Genomic DNA, 17,471 nt, shown 5'->3' with positions numbered 1-17,471 from the left:
GGGAAGGGAAGGGAAGGGAAGGGAAGGGAAGGGAAGGGAAGGGGGAAGAGGAAGAGCTGTGGACTACTTTCTGTGATCTCTATTATCAGCAAAATGCACACTAAGCTAACAATGGCCACCGCAAGTGTTGGTGACATACCAGAATATGAACAAAAAGCAAAAAGCACTGAAGAAGACTGAATAAAAAGGAGACATTTGTACTGAACACCACCATTCATCGCTGCTTCCCAACCGTGGATCTAATGTGACCAGCTGACTCAACCATCTGCTGCCAGGCCTTACTTGTTGATGGGACTGCCTCCCCTTAAACCATGGCCATAGGCTCTAGGGAGAAACCCCAAGGTATGGAACAGAAAAACAAAATGCTAAGTGATTTAGAAGGATAAGCTGAGCTAGGAAGGAAATATGCAATCAAGCCACTTTCTAGAATGTTATGCAGTATATTTTGTCATATATTTGCAACACACACACACATACACATATATGTATACATATATAAATATATATGTGACTCTACATAAGGTTGGATGAAGCTGTGAATGAAGCTCTCTATCAGAAAAGGACATGCAACCCATCTTCTATCCTTACTGTCATACTAAGCATCTATGTGACCTGGGGCAGTAAAATGAGCAAGTTAGACCAGGTCGGTGCTTCTAAATCAGTGTTCTGCCACTGTCTTACGTAGGGTTTCTATGGCTGTGATAAAGCACCAGGACCCAAAGCAACCTGGAGAAAAAAGACTTTATTCTGCTTACACTTTCACATCACAATCTGTCATCAAACGAAGTCAGGGTAGGCACTCAAGGCAGGAACTTAGAGGCAGAATCTGAAGCAGATGCCATAGAGAAAGCCTGCTTACTGGCTTGCTCTCAATGGCTTCTCCCAATGGTTTGCTCCATCTCCTTTTATGTGTAGAGCCCGGGACCACCAGCCCAGTGATGATCCCACCCAAAATAGACTCAGCCTGCCTCCATCAATCACCAGTTAAGAAAATGCTCTATAGGTTTGCCTACAATCTGACCTTAAAGGAACATTTTCTTAATTAAGGTTCCCATCTCTACAATGACTTTAGCTTGTGTCAAGTTGACACAAAACTATCTAGCACAGGGTCACAATATTATCATCATCATCATCATCATCATCATCATCATCATCATCATCATCATCATCATTATTTTGCCTTTCACATTTGTTTTAACACAGGCTATATTTTGACATCTGTTTTCTTCCAAGCCTATCTCTTTAGTCTCAATTTATAATTAACCCTTGCCATTATCCACAATACAGACTTCTCCAAATCATATTGAAGTGCCAGCTTTCAAGATTCTTTTTTTTCTTTTTTTTGATTTTTTTTATTAGATATTTTCTTTATTTACATGTCATATTATTTCTCCTTTCCCAGTTTGCCCTCCTAAAAACAAACAACAAACAAAAGCAACAAGAACAAACCCCTGTTGCCTCGCCACTCCCCATGCTTGCCACCCACCCTCTCCCACTTATTGGCCCTGGCATTCCCCTACACTGGGGCACAGAACCTTCACAGGGCCAAGGGCCTCTCCTCCCATTGATGATCAACTTTGCAATCCTCTACTATACATATGCTGCCAGAACAGTCAGTCCCTCCATGTGCAGTCCTTGGTTGGTGGTTGAGACCCTGGGAGCTCTGAGAGTACTAGTTAGTTCATATTGTTGTTCGTCCTAAGGGGCTGCAAACCCTTCAGCTCCTTTGGTCCTTTCTCTAACTCCTTCATTGGGGACCCTGTACTCAGTTCGATGGATGGCTGTGAGCCTTCTTATTACATGTTGGAGCATCTTCTGGGTATATGCCCAGGAGTGGTATAGCTGGGTCCTCTGGTAGTACTATGTCCAATTTCCTGAGGAACCACCAAAATGATTTCCAGAGTGGTTGTAACAGCTTGCAATCCTACCAGCAATGAAGGAGTGCTCCTCTTTCTCCACAACCTCTCTAGCATCTGCTGTCACCTGAGTTTTTTATCCTAGCCAATCTGACTGGTGTGAGGTGGAATCTCAGAGTTGTTTTGATTTGCATTTCCCTGATGACTAAGGATATTAAACATTTCTTTAGGTGCTTCTTAGCCATTCTGTATTCATCAGTTGAGAATTCTTTGTTTAGCTCTGTATCCCATTTTTAATAGGGTTATTTGGTTCTCTGGAGTCTAACTTCTTGAGTTCTTTGTATAAACTGGATATTAGCCCTCTATCAGATATAGGGTTGATAAAGATCTTTTCCCATTTTGTTGGTTGCCGATTTGTCCTATTGACAGTGTCTTTTGCCTTACAGAAGCTTTGCAACTTTATGAGGTCCCATTTGTCAATTCTTGATCTTAGAGCATAAGCTATTGGCGTGCTCTTCAGGAAATTTTCCCCTGTGCCTATTTGCTCGAGGTTCTTCCCCACTTTCTTTTCTATTAGTTTCAATGTATCTGCTTTGATGTGGAGGTTCAAGATTCTTATTAGAAATCCACCATAAGAAAATTCTTACCTTTAAAATGTTTTATTTACATATGTGTTGTACACGGTGCTATATATTTTCTTATGAATATATTCTGGACATTGAGTAAGTGATGTATTTACAACAAAATACTTCTCAATGAAGCCTAAGTTCCAGGAGGCAATGTGTATTCTGACTGCCTGCCTACCTTCAGATGCTCTTCATGGGGCTCTGGTCACTCACTGGCCTGACTTAGAACCACTAATGAGTTGTAACTCGTAGTCTGGCTCACATAAGGGTTAGATTAGCATGTATCAGTGGGATCGCCTCTGTGGAGTGATGCAAAGCCCTGGAAAGAGTGAAAGTTCACTCAACTTTAAACATCTTTAGAACTAGCCAGACAACCACTTAATTATCTGGCTGAAAACAAAGGAGCACAAACTTCACTGAAGCTCTGGAAGCCACGACTTGCTCTCCTCGTTGGAGTTCCAACTTCCAGGAATTTAAAAAAAAAAAAAAAAAGGTAATGGTAGAACGTCAACCCACAGACCTCATTTGGCGAGCACTACCATAGCAACGCCAAAGAACACCCTAGAGATCTGTGTCCTGGGCAAAGGCCCAGTTGGCATCTCAGCCAAGGGTCTTGATGGTCATTAAGAATCCATGGTCAGCTGAGAACACCACAAAACAATTGCTTGGGGAAGTGATGCCGCAATGCTCAGGCCTGCTTAGCTCTCTCCTTGGTAGGTCCGTCTCTGTTGCTCCAAAGAATGAAGTGTCACTGAGAAGCAAATCCTCAAGGTAAACAAACACACATATAGAAAGATCTGTACACACCTGGGATCTTAATTATGTATCATGTTTAATATAACTCATCTCTTCACTACCCATAAAATCCACAGTTCTATAATTTATATTTGTTATTTGAAATGAAAATCTTAGGAACACTGATGAGTTTAACATTCATTTTTAAGAAATTGTCTAATACTATAGAGAGCTTATGTTATTAGATAATTTGGGTCATTTCAAAAATCACTCTGGTAAATTTCAAACATGTCCTGAAAGAGAGGCCAGGGTTCACTAACCCAGCATTAACAGTTCCCCATGTACAACCATTCCTTCCATATCCTCCCCTCACACCCCACCATGAAGTACCCATGCCCTACTCGAAGTGAGTCCCCACAAAAGTAAGTTAGTCTGAAAATGTTTCCATTTATCCTCCCCAAAGCTCTTTTTTTATTAAATTTTTATTGGCTATTTTATTTATTTACACTTCAAATGTTATCCCCTTTCCCAGTTTCCCCTCCACAAACCCCTATACCTCACTTATGAGGGTAGTTCTCCACCCACCCACTCCCTCCTCACCTCCCTGGTATTCTCCTACACTGGGGCATTGAGCCTTCACAGGACCAAGGGCCTCTCCTCCCACTGATGACCGACAAGGCCATCCTCTGCTACATATGCTGCTGGAGCCATGAGTCTCACCATGTGTACTCTTTGGTTGGTGGTTTAGTCCTGGGAGCTCTGGGGGATCTGCGTGGTTGATATTGTTGTTCTTCCTATGAGGTTAACCCAAAGCTCCTTTTTTTTTTTTTAAAGATTTATTTATTACTTATTTATTACAAGTAAACTGTAGCTGTCTTCAGATGCACCAGAAGAGGGCGTCAGATCTCATTACAGATGGTTGTGAGCCACCATGTGGTTGCTGGGATTTGAACTCAGGACCTTCGGAAGAGCAATTGGTGTTCTTACCCACTGAGCCATCTCACCAGCCCCCCAAAGCTCCTTTTTAACTGAACTATACCATGTGACCTTACCTCAGTCCTTTTGTGTATGTATCTTATCTATGTGTACCTGCTCGTGTATGTATCTGTGCAGATGCTTCTGCGCACGTCTGCACATATCTGGAGCTGGGCAGTGTTTGACATCGAAGTCTGTTTCAGTCAATTGCCACCTTATTTTGGGGGACAAGGTCCCTTCCTATCAAGTGAGAATCAAGTGTTTGGTTAGCAAGTGTCAGCAAAATGGTCTTTGTAGAATGAGGCAGAGCCCTAGTAGAGCAAAAGCTCACGCAAGTTTAAAGAGCCTTGGAGCTAAGCAGAAAGCCACATAAGTATCTGTCTGAGTACCAAGAAGCACAAACTTGACCAGAGCTCCGGAAATTCACTGACTCCCCGCATCCCTCTCTGGCCAGCAAGTGCTCAGAATTATGGGTACAAGCCACTGTGCTGACTTCTCCATGAGTGCTGGGGACCCAGACTCAGATCTGTATGCTTGCACAGCAAGTGAATGAGGCACTGAGTCATCCTCTTGTCCTCGTTCTGTTTTAATATTTTAATTGTTATTTTTAGCCACTTTGCACATGATGTGTGAGTCCGTGCATGTCACAGCACACCTTTGGAGGCTGGAGGGCAAGGCCCTGGAGTCAGTTCCCTCCATCTTTACATGGGATTGAACTCTGGCTACTATGGTTTTGGGATGAGCAACTCTACCAGCTGAACCGTTTTTTCTGCATGCCTCTCCAAGCTCTGCCGTAATCCTCAGTGCTGTCACAGACCTTGTCAGTGGTCTTATTTGCAAACCCACGTTTGCAGATTCTTGGAAAGAGAAAGACAGAGATTGGAGAGTTAACAACATCCTGAAACTGTCTGTGGTCTAGTTTCTCCCTCATCCTAATTCTGCTGCCATGGTCTTTAAGGAAGGCTGCTTCTGTGGGGGAAAGACTTGTGGACTCAGCAAATGTTTCCAGATTCTGGGAAATGCTTGCTGAGTTCTAGTGGTCGAGTTTAACATCTCCCCATGCCTTGGGAGTAGCTTAATAATTGGTTGGATCTAGAGCCTTTATCAGGTTTGAAACTTTTTCCTGGAAAACTTAAGGCATGTGGTGGCGTGTGCTAAGGGGTGTGAAGGTAAAAACCCTTCCTCCTTGCTGGGTCTCAATTCTAAAAAGGATGTTTGTAATTACTGGGGAAGATGAAGCTGTGGAGCGAGGCCAGGCAAACACTCAACATTGGCCCTTTGTTTCCTAGTTTTCTTCACTTCCAAAAGTGGCCAAAGTGACTTCACTCTTCTTTCCCATGTTACTCAGAAACACGCACACACGCCACACGCTTCGATCCACCATAGCATTACACTTACACACCCTCTGGTTAGCACTTCTTGTTGGTGGTTCCTGAGTCCCCGAGGCAACTTTATTATAAAAATCTTTGGCGGTATCAAATACTGAATACACAGAGAAAATGTCAGATGCTGTATTCAAAGAACTGTAACTCAGCTTTTTAATAAAACCAGCCACTCCTCGGGGATTCTCCTGAAAATGTTTGCTAAAGTGTACTTAGTTCATAAACAATGTGACAGGTAGCCAAACTGTTATATTTGTCACACTTGTAACCATGGACTGCTACCAACCACTAACTGCCAATCACTCCTTACAAAGGGGTGGGGCCTAATGAAGCCCCCATCCCCCATGATGTATCCTTGAATGGGCCAGTCTTGTGTAGGTCCTGTGTTGGCAAGTCAAGCTGCTGTGTGGTCATGACTGTGAAGGCCACGTTATCTCAGGGAACTCATTCCCACCCTTTGGCCCTTTATTCTTTCTCTTCCCTCTTCCACCATGTTTCCTGGGCCTTGGAGGGATGGTCTGAATGTCCTCTTTATGGCTGAGCATGCACCAGACTCTCATTCTCCGCACTTGACCAGTTATCAATCTCTGCAATAACCGCAGAGACTTCTTTGACAGAGACTGGGAAGGGAGGCGCCATGTTCTTCAGCAGTGTGGCTCATGGGGAGCTGTCCATGTGCCACTAACACAACTCAGTGTGCACAAATAGCAGACATGAGAGTAGGGAGTGGCTAGAATGATGAAGGGGTAAGCAAGTGGTGGGGACAGAGAAAGAGTAGCAGGGGCCATATATGAGCAAAAGTAAATTAAAAGCAAAGAAAGGGAGGGGCTTAAATATTTAACTTTGTAAACTAAAAGATTAATTTTTTTGTTTATTCTTTGATAAAGAGTCTTACTTGTTTCCACCCCATCCTCCGTCCTCATCTGATAAAAACATTCTTTTATCTCAAGTAGTCCCCTCCTACTTTCAAGTCTTAGGGTCCATGCGTGTGTCTGTGTGTGTGTGTGTGTGTGTGTGTTTGTGTCTGTGTGTGTGTGTCTGTGTGTGTGCTTGTGTCTGTGTGTCTGTGTCTGTGTTTCCCAGTGAATGTTATTAAACTTGCTTACCCAAGGATGTGTGAGAGCTTATTTAATGGAGCGTGGCTGCTGGTTTTCAGTGGTCAGACTACTGAAAAACCGACCCCTAGCAACCACTGCGGATAGCCCTCAGGGTGGGATAGGCCCTCTTGATACCCTCTGCCATCTATGATGAGATGCTAATAGGTCCAGGTTTGTGCAGATGTTGTGTAGATCACCCCAGATGTCATGGGTTCGATGTCCATGTTGTATGTATGTACTGGCTGGTTTTGTGTGCCAACTTGACACAGCTGGAGTTATCACAGAGAAGGGAGCTTTAGTTGGGGAAGTGCCTCTATGAGACCCAGCTGTGGGGCATTTTCTCAATTAGTGATCAAGGGGATAGGGCCTCTTGTGGGTGGTGCCATCCCTGGGCTGGAAGTCTTGGGTTCTATAAGAGAGCAGGCTGAGCAAGCCAGAGGAAGCAAGCCAGTAAGAAACATCTCTCCATGGCCTCTGCGTCAGCTCCTGTTTCCTGACCTGCTTGAGTTCCAGTCCTGACTTCCTCTGGTGATCAACAGCAATGTGGAAATAAGCTAAATAAACCCTTTCCTCCCCAACTTGCTTCTTGGTCATGATGTTTGTGCAGGAATAGAAACCCTGACTAAGACAATGTAGAAGATATTATCTTATGGTCCTCTGAAATCAAATTTATAATTAAAAGTAGATTAACTAAACTAATTTGCTTTAAAATGCATGATACTGGCTGTATGAGACAGTATGTATATGACATTTTCATACACATATATAAGGTGCTTGTATATATATAATTATATACATATACATCCCTGCCCCAGCCTTCCCCACACTAACCCTTTCTGACCGTTCCACTGGTCCCCTTTCTGTTCTTTAATAGTGCCCCTTCCACTTTCCTTTTTCTGTTCTTTCTTCTTAGATCTAGCATGAAGGGAAGACATATAGTAGTTATCTTTCTGGGTTTGGATTATTTTGGTTATCATGGTAATCTCCAGATCCAGCCACATCCCTGAAAACATTATGTGTTCTTAACAGCTCTGTGTGTGTGTGTGTGTGTGTGTAGTATGTGTGTGTCTATGTGTCTGTGTGTCTGTGGTGACATCATCTTTAATCATTTATCCAAGGGGCACTTAGGCCAATATTATAATTTTTCTACTGTAAAAAATACTATGACAAACTTGGCTGTGTAACCATCTCTATGATATGCTGCTGTCTGATTCCTTCAGATAAATACTCCTTAATGATATAACTGATCTTGTGTTGAACCAAATAATTTTCAATTAATCCTGACATGGAAAAGGACATCAACATAGCCATCCCCATCATGTCTGCATAGATGATCCTAAGCCAGGGCTGTGTCATACCAGCTGAACAATGTGGTCATTGTCACAGCAATGGAAGGAGCCCTCTTCATTCCATCGGTCCACGAGTACCTTCCAATGGAATCACGGACCTCTAATCTGACCAACATCCCTGTATCATCAACTTCCCGAAGTATGCTATCATTACTGTTTCGGTTCTGCTAAGCATGTGTCTGACACTGGGCTAGCAGCCAGGATTATATCAAATCCTGCTCTGCCCAATAAATATGGGAAGTCATAGGGGTAAATCACCACGCTGGATCAAAGTACCACTCAAGCCACTGTAGGAGCAGAAGAGAGCCCCGAACTGCAAAAGAAATAGAAGGTTCTAGGGCAAAGATGGCTTTAACATTTTGTCTTCCAAAAGAAGTCAACATTAGCTAGGTGAGAAGGAGAGGCACGTCCCAGGCTGAGGAGGACCATCTTCACGAGAGCATGTGGAACTTAAGAGTCAGGAGGTGTGCCCTGTGCCCTTGACCCCTCTACTCATTGGGGTGGGGTGCACCCTCTAGAGCCAAGTTCAGGGTGAATGAAACAGCCACTGCACCATGGGCAGAGCCCCGCCCCTGGGGTTTCACAGCCACTTGCTTCATCCTTCTACCCAGCCGTGAATGAGGACGATTTGATCATTATCCCCATTACACAGATGAGCAAAGAGAGGTCAGAAACTTGCCTAGGGCTTCAAGACGAGGTGAGGTGGCGGTAACATGTGAACACAGGCTGCCTAGCCCTACCACTGTGCCAACTGCCTCTCGGATGGTGTCGGCCACTTCATGTGCCCCTTGTCTTGTAAAAAGGGCTAGAAGCACTGTAGCCAGTTTATAAACTTTATCTTTAAGAACACTTTCAGATTTACAAAAGAATTAAGCAGAGTGTGCTGGGAGCTCCCATACAATCCCTCTCCCCTGAACACCATGTCCTCTATGAATCCTTGCATTTCAGATGGGGCCCATTTATTACAGTGGATAAAACATTCGCAATGTGCAATTAGTAACTGAACTCCTTAAAGCTCCGCTCTTTGTGATGTACCTGCTTTGGTCTTTGATGAATGCATGCTGTCATGTGTCCTCCTTTACAGGATGATGCAGAATAACTGCACTATCCTAAAAATCCCCTGTGCTCCATCCTCCCCTCTATCAAGCCCCTGAGAGCCGCTCTTACTCCTGACTCTACTCTTTTGCCTTTTCCAGAACATCATATGCAGTTACATGGACTCACTCAACAAATAGCCTTTCCATTTGGCTTCCTCCATGTAGAACAGACGATTCCAAATTGTATTTTTGTAGATTGACAGGATGCTTTTTAAAAACCTTTGTATATAATACTCTCGTATAATATATTGAAACTTACCATTCGTCTACTGAAGAACACCTTGGTTGCTTCCAATTGCTGGCAGTTCAGACTAAAGCTACCATTAACATCTATATGCTGGATTTTGGGTGGACATGACATTTTTCAACTCATTTCAAAACAGTTTCTCCTTTTAACAATTCTACTTGGTGCCTGTGCTGAATTTATACAGTTCTGTTTTTCAGCTGCTGTTCGAACCTAAGTATATTATTAAATCTATTCTTGTTTGACAGAGACTATCATTTACAGAGCCCATCAATCACACCTGTTTTCTTGTCTGGCCATAGGACACCAGTGGTAACAGGTACTGATGATTGCTCAGGTCTTGCCACTCCCATTGTCAGGGTGACCCACATCTAGGAGCCAGCACTTCGTGAACCCGTGTATTGTTATCCCTGTCACTCCATCATGAGACTTTCATAAACAACTTGAACCTAAGGTCTACATTACTTCACTGCCTGCTGTACGGAACCACTATGAAATACTCAACAGTCCTCTACAGAAGAACCATCAGACCATCTTCACCATCAGACCCTCCCAAGGATTTCAAAGGGCAAAGCCCAAGCAATGCCTCAGGGACTTTACTGATTGACCCAGTCACATAGCTCCCCAAAGCCTGCTGTGACCACCTGGCCCATGGTGGGATTCTGGGATGAAGACAGTTCTACGCAGACTGTCTGATTCCAGAATGCTGCAGAGCAGTTATCAGAGGAGGGACTGGGGTCAAAGCATAGGATGCTGTAGGTCACTGAGTAACCAATAAAAGTGTTCTCTTTAAAGAAATTTTAGCTCATTTCTAAAAGGCTTGTAGCCCTTGTGCCTGTATAGTTTAGCCTAGGAACCACAAGATGCAAGAACACCCTTCACCATCCCCACCAACCCCTAGTCCCTGCTTCCAGCAACCAGAAACATCTATATGTCAATGAACTTCTTGCAATCACTTAACTACTATAACCAAAAGCTAGTATATCTGGAGTGGTTAAGATATACCTGTGGTTAAGTGGCTCAGTGGCTAAGAGCACTGACTGCTCTTCCAGAGGTCCTGAGTTCAATTCCCAGCAACCACATGGTGGCTCACAACCATCTGTAATGGGATCTGTTTGTTTGTTTTTGTTTTTTGTTTTTCAAGACAGGATTTCTCTGTGTAGCTCTGGCTGTCCTGGAACTCACTCTGTAGACCAGGCTGGCCTTGAACTTAGAAATCTGCCTGCCTCTGCCTCCCAAGTGCTAGGATTAAAGATGCGCACCACCACTGCCTGTGTAATGGGATCTGATGTACTCTTCCGGTACATGTCTGAAGATAGCTGCAGAATACTCATAGAAATTAAAATAAACAAATGTTTAAAAAATTTTGTTTTAAAAAATAAAATTGTTTTAAAAAATACATATGGTGTTTACAAAAGGAATTCCATATTCTTTTAGCTGGCACAGTAAATTACTGTTATCTCGCTGGATATTCTATATTTTGGACACAAAGGCAAATATATATGACAATTATAATGAATATGTGTATACCTTAGGCAAGCACACACCTAAACTATAAAGTTATTGGTGTGTAATAATAGTCCGCTGGTCTCATGAAGACATACTTCGTGTGTTTGGACACTGCTGCAGTGGACAGTTCTGTAAATCAATCCACGTGCTTTCTGTCAGTGAGCTGTGACCTACTTCTCCACCCCAACACAATGGTGCCTTTAAAAGCATGCCACATCACCCAGGTGGCTCAGTCATCTCATGGTCACCACCCACGGATGACTTCCCGCCATGCCTGTCATCATGGTTACCACCCACGGATGACTTCCAGCCGTGCTTGTCTATCATCCTTTCGGATTCATTTTTATACTAAGTAAATCTGTCCATCTGCTTCAATCTCCCTTCCTCCGTCTTCTGAGACAGGGTCGATGACCTTGCCCTTCTGATCCTCCTGCCTCCACCTCCCGACGACTGTGATTATAGGTGTGCAATCCCCTGCTTTGTTTATTTAGTGCTGGAGAATGAAACCAGGACTTGTGCTTGCTACACAAACGTGCTCCTGACAGACAGACATCTGTATCTCTAGCCCACTTGTTTTTTTGTTTTGTTTTATCTTTCCCCTCGCTTCTGCTCCCCTCCCAGAATCACTGACATTCTTTTGAATTTTCAAATGCTTTCCTCCTAACCAACTGTCTCCTCCCGCTTGCCATCCTTGGGATAGTTCAGTTGTCGGGGGTCAGTGAGGAGCTCAGGGAACACTGCAGAAGAGACTCCACAAAGATTTTACAAGCCAGGGCAACAGGTAGGTCAGACAGTCTCTGAGAATGTTTCCTAGAAAGGCCAGAGAAGCTACACCCATGATATCACCAACATGGCTATCTAACCATGAACTGAACAAGAGCAACAGCATACGGGTTAATATGGAAGGGGAAAGCTCACAGGCCTAAAACATAGACAAAGAACTACAGGCAACTAAGGAACTCTGAAAGCAGGAGAAATAGTCTTCCCCAGTAAAGAGTGTACCAACTAGTAGCAATCTAAAAGGAAGTGTGTGTGTGTGTGTGTGTGTGTGTGTGTGTGCGTGTGTGTGTGCGTGTGTGTGCATGTGTGTGCCTGCGTGCATGCGTGTGTGTGTGTGTGTGTGTGTGTGTGTGTGCATGTGCGTGCGTGCGTGCATGTGTGTGTGTGTGTGTGTGTGTGTGTGTGTGTGTGTGTGTGTGTGGAGAGAGAGAGAGAAATATTACATGTACTGAGCAAATTGTATTTTTACATTAGGAATATACATACATTAAACATATAAACTATATACTTATATATTAAAGGGCAAGAGGTCATGCATTTGAAAGAACAAGGAGTAGTACATGGGAAGGTTTAGAGGAATGAAAGAGAAAATGATATGATCATATAATCTCAAAAAAAAACATGAAAAAATGAGAATCAACCCACATGCTTGGAGACCAATAAAAATACAAGAAAGGGGAACAATGCAGAGAAAGACGCAAAGAATGCAAATAAATAAATAAATAAATAACACTTTCCATATAGAAATACAAGACCTGAGTAAAGTTCAGAGGATTTCCATTTCAGAATGCACCATAGTTTTAAGGACGGAAAATCCTATCAGGGCCTAGGCTTTACAGAAGCAGAATCTGCACTAGATGCTCCTGGCCACAAGAGAGCTGAGGCACTCACTCCACAAACGTCCAACAAGCAAATAACAGCCTGGGGCCTGGCTTTCTGTGCACAGATCACTCAGCCCCCAGTCTAAGTCTAGCCCTTTCTTGACCTTTCATTGGCATTTAGACAAAGCATTGTCTATGGAAGGATTTTGGGTGTGGCTGCAGAGGCTCAGATAAAGCCAAAGCCACTGGCCAGGCTGGCTAGAGAGTGGAGATGATAGGGCTCGGGCTCTGCAGACAACTTAGATGATGAGAAATGATGAAGTTACAGCGCAAACCTTCTGGCAAAGCCCATCAGCTTGTTCTATACGCTTTGACAAGAAAAACTGACATCCCCCGGTGACTCCACGGTGAGTTTTGCAAAGTCAAATTACATGGCCACATTGAATAAATTTCTTCTAGGGCCAAGAGAAGGATCCCACAGAGAGAGAGGATGCCAGGATACATTTTTAAAATAACAGATGAAAAGAACAGGCCTGGTACTTTCCATGTGGGGAAAAAAAGGTGACCTCCACTACCCCACTTTGCACCATGAGATGAATAGTGTCAAGAGATAAAAGAAAGGTCTGTAAACAGACCACTGGACCCCTGCGTGGCTCTGGTGTGGAAACCTCAAGGAATCTAGCTTTGTACCTCTTTCAAACCAGAGGGCTAAAAGCAGCTTTGCTTCCCTTTACTGAAATATATGGAACTACAGACCGGGCCCAGACCCTGTCTTCAATCTACACCAGGTTTATCTAACACTACAGAAGCTGCTGCTGAGAGGGACAACTGGCTTGTAGTGGTGACACGGGCGGTGGCAATCCAGTGAGCTCAGGGAATGTGCCTGGTCAGCAAGGCATGCTGGTGCAGAAGAAACAGACAGGGCAGCAGAGGGCAGGGGGCGGGGGAGGGAGGGCACAGCAGGCAGCCTGCATTCTGTTTACACAGTCAGGCAGAGGAAGGGAGAAGCCAGGGCACAGCTGGAGTGGGCCATCTGAGTCCAAGATGGAGCAACACTGCCTGGCATGCCACCTTGCATTCTTACTATGGAAAAAAGACGTCCCAGGAAAGTCAAGTGAGGTAGAGCTTTAAGTAGTAGAGTGCGTTCCTTCAATCACCATAAGTTTAGCTGGATGTCGGCCAACACATTGTAGCTGGAACCTTGTATGTGACCTGGTGAACACACTGAAGAGGAAGTTCCCAAGGTGGGAGGGAAGATGCTCGGCAGCCTGCTCTGGCTGGTTATCAGTCAGTCATGGGAGGAGCTAAAAGGAGGCAATTGTCACTCAAAACCACATGCTGCAATGGAGTGGGGCAAAGGTAAGAGGGAAAGGGGGAATTAAGAGGGATGAAAAGTGGAAAGCAAAAAGAAAAGAAACATCTGGTTGGGGAGATAGACGGCTCAGTGGTTAAGAGCTCTGGTTGCTCTACAAGAGGACCAGAGTTCAATTCCCATCAGCCACTTGGGTAGGTCACTACTGTATTTAATTCTAGTTCCAGAGAGATCTGATGCACTTCCTCTTCTGGTCTTCCTGGGCAGTCATAGGTGCACACACACACACACACACACACACACATACACACACACAGGATGTTTTTTTTTTTTTAATTTTTAAAATAAAATTAATTAGGAAACTTTGTCAATGGACCATCAGTTCGTAGGGATCGTGTACAAATGGCAAGGGGCAATCGGCTTGCACAGCACAATCCCAGCAGCCCAGAGGCCAGTACAGCTTAGAAATGTACACACCACCTACTCAAGACTTCTCATGTTTCCATTGAGGCCCCAGTGTGATGAGCTTTCCTCAAAGGGCATTTTTATCACTGGAATTACCTGAAGCACGTTTTAAAACTCCAGATTCCTGGGAGCCACCTGAGTCAGGCGGATGAAAACAGAAGGTGCAGGTGAGACATAAGGTCTACCCGTGAGCATGCAGACTTGCAAGCTCCTTGGCTTCCTCCACTCAAACCTTCTCTGCTGTGTAACTGACCAAACATGTAATGAAGCTCTGGGGATTCTTTCTTCCTACGTCAATAAGCGAACAGACTGTCTTCGGGTCCATTCTGACTAGAGCAGCAAAAATACCATTGCCTTGGTGGCTCATACGCAACAGAGCTTTCCTTCTCAGGGTACTGGAGGTGGTGGATCCTGGTGGCCCCGACCTAGGGAACACATTTCTAGTATTATTGGTCAGATTCTAATAACCCACTGTCAAGGTCATGACCCTGTACAAATTGACCTCTGTTAATACCCTTCATTGCCAAGTTTGTAGACTTGAAATAAGGTTACATACAACCACACCCTCCTTCCCAATCTAGTACCACCGCAATTCTCACTTCCAGAACTCAGTCTGAGGCTTTCCAGTTATTGAGTCCTGGATGTTAAGTTTAATGGGCATGACTTTAAAATGTGTTTTCTCAAAGTTTTGGGATTCAGAAGCCTAAGACCAAGGTGTCTGTGTTTGTCCAACAGCCTCTCTCTTGGCTCGCATGCTTTCTTGTAGCACCCTCACAAGGTCTTTGTTCACCCTCCTTGGTGTCCTGCTCTCCGTAATGGTCTGCTCATATGAACTAATTTAACATTATTAATCTCACTAGAATTCCTAGCTCTAAATAGATAGTCAGCCAGCCTCTTCCCCAGGGTGCGCTGAGAGTTGGGGCCTCAGTGTCTGCAGTTTGGAAGGATATGGTTCAGTTCATGACACAAAACATTTGGACAGTCAGCTACTTGCTCCAAGATCTGCTTGAATCCTGAACTACTGAGGAGCCCTATAATGGGCGTGTCACCCACTGTGCCAAGGGCCATCTCCTCCCAAGCGTTCTCCCAGGTGCTATGATGAAAACAAGGCCAAGATGATCTGACCATCAGGAAACTATGCCAAATAGGGCAGTCTACTTAAGACCAGAGGCCGTAATATCTCGTTTGCACACTGTCCTGGCCTACTTAGGGTTAGACAGTAAGTTCTATGTCATCCTACTCAGGATCCAAAAGAATGTATGTCACAAAAAGAAGCAATCATCTCATTTGTTTCCAAAACCCCAAAGATAAAATGTATAGAACAGGGAACTCTAAACTATCATCTGGAGGACCACATACTTGAAGGCCATGATCAGGTCTCCTTCACTAGTGTAGTAGAGGTACAATTCTCTGCAGAACTGGCCTGGGCATACTGCTTATGGCCTCTGTCTAAGGACACAAATCCCCATGGGTATATGAAGAGCTATGTCCACAGGTGGCCTTTAGTATCAGGAACATATCTAGGAGCTGCTCTAGGAAATATCCCATTTTTGTTTTTTATTCAATAGTAAGATCTTTAAGAAAGAATACATCAAAACCAGTTATGAATCCTTGTCATCAAATACAGAGCACAGTATCAAGAAGACCCTCTTGGGTCACACTCTTTCCTGGCAAGGCAGGCTTAGGATATGGAATTCCAAACTGAAGCTAATCCCTGTTGGAGGAGCTGTCCCAACCAACACGGGGCAAGCAGTAGTGTCTAAGGACAGTACAAAAGGAGCCACTGCACACTCAGTGGACACCCTTTCTGCTGCTGGCAGGAAGATGAGAGCCACAGCCCTCTACTCCACTTATGCAGACGGACAACTGTCTGCCACTCTACAGCCAAAACGGAGAAGGGGCGAAAGAGGCAGATATTGGTCACTAATATTACATACCGGGAATGGGCAACTGATGCCAATGGCCACATTACATCACAGTTGGTCTTTGACTGGCAGGCCTGCCTCAAGGCTGGAGACTGTTATTCTTCCCTAGGAAGGTAAAAAACTTTTCTTGTCCTTTCCTATGGGTCAAAATAAAAGACAAGCTATGTACACTTGTGTGAAATTGCCTTGTGTGACACAACAACATGTACAGTGAACGTATTTGGTTAAATTTTTTTAAAATCATTGAAACATTTAAATTTGGTTTTTTTAATTAAAAGAAGAGAGGGAGGGAGAGAGAGGGAGAAGGAGAGGGAGCGAGAAGATAAATAGTAAAATGAGGGGGAGAGAGAAGAAACTGCTTCCTAGACCTCACAGCTCTATTTTTGTGAACCTGTGGACTTCTAGGACATAGTACTTTAAGAGGTAAGATTGGATAAGAATAGATCTCTTTCCATTGTTGTTAATTCTCTAGGTTCTTCTGCCCCCAGCCCCAACACACACGCACAGACGATGCTATCTACTCTGAAAGAGGCAGTATGCAAGCCTGCAGGGTTCTGGCTGCAGCTCAACAAACACCCTCAAATCATGAGCCTGCAGAGCAGAAACTGAATCTCCATCTCCACGTACAACAGGCTGCAGAGTGGGCTTCCCGCAGGCAGACAGTGTCTGTGTTTGAGATCATACTTCAATGTCTCCTTTCATGCTCCATCATTCTAAAAGTAACAACCTTGCCAGTCTCTCTGGGCTGGTGTCCTGAGCAGACCTTGGGCACAAGCTCTGCAGCCAGTCCCACAACACTCAGAGGAAGCTCCACTCCCAGGCACTCTGACACTCTCAGGATCAGAGGTGAGGAGGACCCAACATCTGTCCCAACACCAGGAGTAACTGGGACCAGGAGGACCAGGCACACAGGAACTCCACCAGCAGAGTGGCTCGGGTTCCTTCAGGTCTCTCTGGGCTGGTGTAACTATTATATCAAGATTGAAGAAGAGGACTTTATAAGTTACTCTTTCTCTGAGATGAATGCTTTTTCAAATCATCACAGCCAATGAACCAGATTCTTACCCGCACCTAATGTCTGTGCCACCCTCCAAGCAGAGCCATTGTTCATTGAAACAGTTGGTGAATGACATTATAGATAGACCATCTTAATACACACACCATTTCTTAAATGAATGTAACCTGTACTCTATGGGCTGAGAATAAAGTCACTCACTCAAGTGAAATAGTTTTGACCATAGCAGGAAGTCTGTATCCAAAAATCGAGCCTACAATTCATTTCTTGGCGCAGCAGAACT

General features: G+C 44.2%; 1 protein-coding gene across 4 annotated transcripts in view; it reads right to left on the bottom strand.

Moving 5' to 3' along the window:
- The window catches only part of Retreg1 (reticulophagy regulator 1), a 141,806-nt gene that overhangs the window by 92,062 nt on the left and 32,273 nt on the right, over positions 1–17,471 (bottom strand). The window contains exons 1-2 of one of the 4 annotated variants that reach the window (XM_031360634.1): positions 16,186–16,292; positions 14,345–14,673 (exon numbers count right to left, since the gene is read on the bottom strand). The exons of 2 other annotated variants lie outside the window; for them this stretch is intronic. Coding sequence is in view for 1 of the 2 variants with exons in the window: in XM_031360632.1 (XP_031216492.1) it covers positions 16,186–16,217 (32 nt within the window). In the remaining variant the exon portion in view is untranslated. Of the gene's footprint in view, positions 1–14,344; positions 14,674–16,185; positions 16,311–17,471 lie in introns of those variants that run through there. One more of the 4 variants, XM_031360632.1, reaches the window with a different exon arrangement.

The sequence above is a fragment of the Mastomys coucha genome, unplaced genomic scaffold (assembly GCF_008632895.1).
Source record: "Mastomys coucha isolate ucsf_1 unplaced genomic scaffold, UCSF_Mcou_1 pScaffold8, whole genome shotgun sequence".
Lineage (NCBI taxonomy): Eukaryota > Metazoa > Chordata > Mammalia > Rodentia > Muridae > Mastomys > Mastomys coucha.
The sequence above is the reverse complement of the archived record's forward strand: the minus strand, read 5'-3'. Positions and strand labels throughout refer to the sequence as shown.